At 40.7% G+C, this 3,205-nt stretch overlaps 1 protein-coding gene across 1 annotated transcript; it reads right to left on the bottom strand.

Moving 5' to 3' along the window:
* Window positions 1–309: 309 nt before the first annotated feature.
* Window positions 310–531, bottom strand: LOC113296179 (mitotic-spindle organizing protein 1A-like). Its single transcript, XM_026544506.1, has one exon. The coding sequence runs from the start codon at window positions 529–531 to the stop codon at window positions 310–312; it is 222 nt and encodes a 73-aa protein (XP_026400291.1).
* Between the last annotated feature and the right edge of the window lie 2,674 nt (window positions 532–3,205).

Here is a 3,205-nt window from a genome sequence, read left to right as displayed (position 1 = left end):
AATAAAAATCGAATCGGGTGCAAATAAGGATAAACTGCCCAATAACACTCAAATAATAGAAACCACAGCAAATACTAATTGGCAGATATTCCTGGTGAAATGTGATCGTTTAAAATAATTTATAACCTATTACACTGTATTGGCACCGGTATGTGACAATGGAACTTTAAGAAAAATAATTCAAAGTTGAACAATGTAAGCGACAATTGAATTTTTCTAACTCAATCTTCCTTCAGAATTGGTTTAATCATTCGCGCACAGAAAACATCAAACCAAGAATCATGAGAGGGTTTATGAAGGTAGACCTGATCAGGTAAATGTGGGAGCTGCAGGTATTGTAGTAGGGTTAGTTTGCGGTTCCCTTCTGAGCTCCTTGACAAGTGCAGCAAGTGACTCGGGATTCAAGCCCTTTTCACAAAGAGCAACGAGGACTGAAAGTGTGTGGCGATCCAACCCTGTTTCCAGAATGTTTGACATTTTAAAAGCCAGTTCCAACGATTCTCGAGCATTCTTAGAAGCCTCTGGATCCATATTAACGCGGTAGACTGATAACACTCAGAGAGAAACGACAAACTATAGCTTGTTCAGAAGTAATAACTAGTAGAACAATAAGTCGAAATTTGATATACAACAACAGTAACAAATCATTAATGACAAATCCCATTATTGGAACAAATAAAGATTGATACAAATACCGTTGATATATCGAAGCGGTGCTTCCAAGCTTTAAAGACCGACTTTGTGCTTCCTTTAACAGCTTTGATTAAAACAGGTCTCTGAAATGGAAAAAGTTTATAGCATTATCACTTTAAGTTATCTCTACAACTGCCCATTCATGAGTCATCCATCCAATTGTTGGAGAAATTACTAATAATGTAACTGAGAAGAAGATACTTAGCTCAAAATAATGTTGCTGATGTTGCTGCACAGAAAATGTAGAGGCACGTAAACTACGCTGTCCTAAAGGCAATATCGCCTGCCACTCCTCTGAAATGCTACAGCAGTTGGCGAGTCACCTCCAGGATACAACTACAGTTAGTACCCCTCAATGTAGCATACAATGAGGGTACCCTTAGAGCTTGGCAGAATTTAAAACAGTAGAAGAAATGTTTACAGAAAAACAGAGGGAGAGTAGAAGAGATGTTTCTCTGTGGTGTGTCAAATGAGCTCAAGACTCCTCCCTTATATAGTGTTTAAGACGTTACAAACGAGAGGAAAAAATGCATGCAACCAAACCATGCGTATGACAGAAATACTGGTAATGTTGGGTTAAAAACAGTGTTGCTTTTGTCAGGCTTAGAGCAGTGTGTTGTCAAGAAGCCAAGCCAAACATGTACGGACAAGAAACCCAAAACAAATACGTGCAGACAAGAAAGCCAGGACAAACAGGTGCAGACAAGGAAAGCAAGACAAACACGTACAGACAAGAAAGCCAAGACAAAGAAGAAGATTCTTCTACATGTGTGTAAAACACGTACCAAAAGTTTCAGCAAAAAGATAGGATCTAATGAACCCACACCCACACCCACACCCCGACCCGAGCCCGACCGGACGGACGGCGGCGGCGTGCGTGCTTCTGTGCGAAGCACCGCGCGTACGGGAAAGGAAACCTTGCCCTAGTCTAAGCCTTCCCTCCAAGCACAAAAGTCTAATGACCCAAGGGCCATGCCCTTATAGCCAATTCTATGGTATTTATGTCTAAAACTCTTTAGATTTTAGTCAATGTGGGACTATTGTTTTATCTATTCAAAATAAAAAACAATTAATGGGAAATAGGTCTAGGGATCAAAACATAGTCCAAGGAAAAATTGGTAATTTAAAATTGTTTTTTCTAACAATCCCCCACATGAATGATAAAACATATCGACGAAATACGAGAAAACATAATACATCAATATTAGGCTAAGGTGTCCCAGAGATTGAACCTTAACATAGTGAGAGGTTACCGGAACTGCTTGTTGTTTCGGTGAACGCAATGTCTTGAACCGTCAACAGTGAGTGCAATTCAGAAATAACAACCACACTTTGATGTCTCAAAGAAAAAGAAAGCTGCCAAGCTCTTGCCGTTGTGCCCGTTTTGGCCGTGGGCTTAATCCCGGACTTAATGAATGTCTCTAGAGAAAAAGCTCAAATTCTCATAGGAAGCGGCCCCACTTCCAACATCCACATAGGTGAGTCCATTAAGAGTGTCCTGCCACACTCCGCTTTAAGCAAAGCCATGGAACTCATTAAGATCTTGACAGATCATCCTAAAACATGCAGGCAACACTATCATACGGTTACACCATAGGGAGGGACAAAGATAGTGCTTTCTCTCGACATCACCAAAAATTAGTTATCTCATTGAACCATGATCTTGGAGCTCCGTTCACAAGGTTGAGTGTCCTTCATGGCGATTTATTCTATGAGCTTGAGTCTCATCCCCTTCGATGTGGATCTAACTACCTCTCTAGATAACCCTTTCGTCAAAGGATCTGCAATATTCTCTTTAGACCTTACAAAGTCTATAGAGATGATGCCAGTAGAGAGTAGTTGTTTCACTTTCTTGTGTCTTCTTCGAAGATGTATAGACTTTCCGTTGTATACACTATTCTTTGTGCATCCAATAACAGCTTGACTGTCACAGTGGATTGCGATCGAAGACACAGGCTTGGGCCAGAGTGGAATTCCACCCAGGAAACCTCGTATCCATTCAGCTTCCTCTCCAGCTTTCTCCAAGGCTATAAACTCAGACTCCATGGTGGATCGGGCTATACATGTCTATTTGGTAGACTTCCATGACACAGACGCACCACCAAGTGTGAAGATGTACCCACTAGTGGATTTGCACTCATCTGAGTCTGATATCCAGTTAGCATCACAATACCCTTCTAGCACAGCAGGATACTTCCCAAAACTTAAGCAATAGTTTGAAGTTCCTCTCAGGTACCGTAGAACTCTGTAGAGAGCATTCCAGTGATCCTGCCCAGGGTTGCAAGTGTACCTGCTTAATCTACTCACAGTATAGGCAATATCAGGTCTTGTACAGTTCATTAAATACATAAGACTGCCAATAACACGAGAATACTCAAGTTGATAAATACCCTCACCCTTGTTCTTTTTCAATTTGCAATTGGGATCATAAGGAGTAGTTGCAGGTTTAGCATTTTCATGATTAAATCTCTTAAGCACAGTTTCAACATAATGAGATTGACTAAGACTATAT

This window comes from Papaver somniferum, chromosome 7 (assembly GCF_003573695.1).
Source record: "Papaver somniferum cultivar HN1 chromosome 7, ASM357369v1, whole genome shotgun sequence".
Classification (NCBI taxonomy): Eukaryota; Viridiplantae; Streptophyta; class Magnoliopsida; order Ranunculales; family Papaveraceae; genus Papaver; species Papaver somniferum.
Note: the sequence above shows the minus strand (reverse complement) of the source record. Positions and strands in the feature narration are given on the sequence as shown.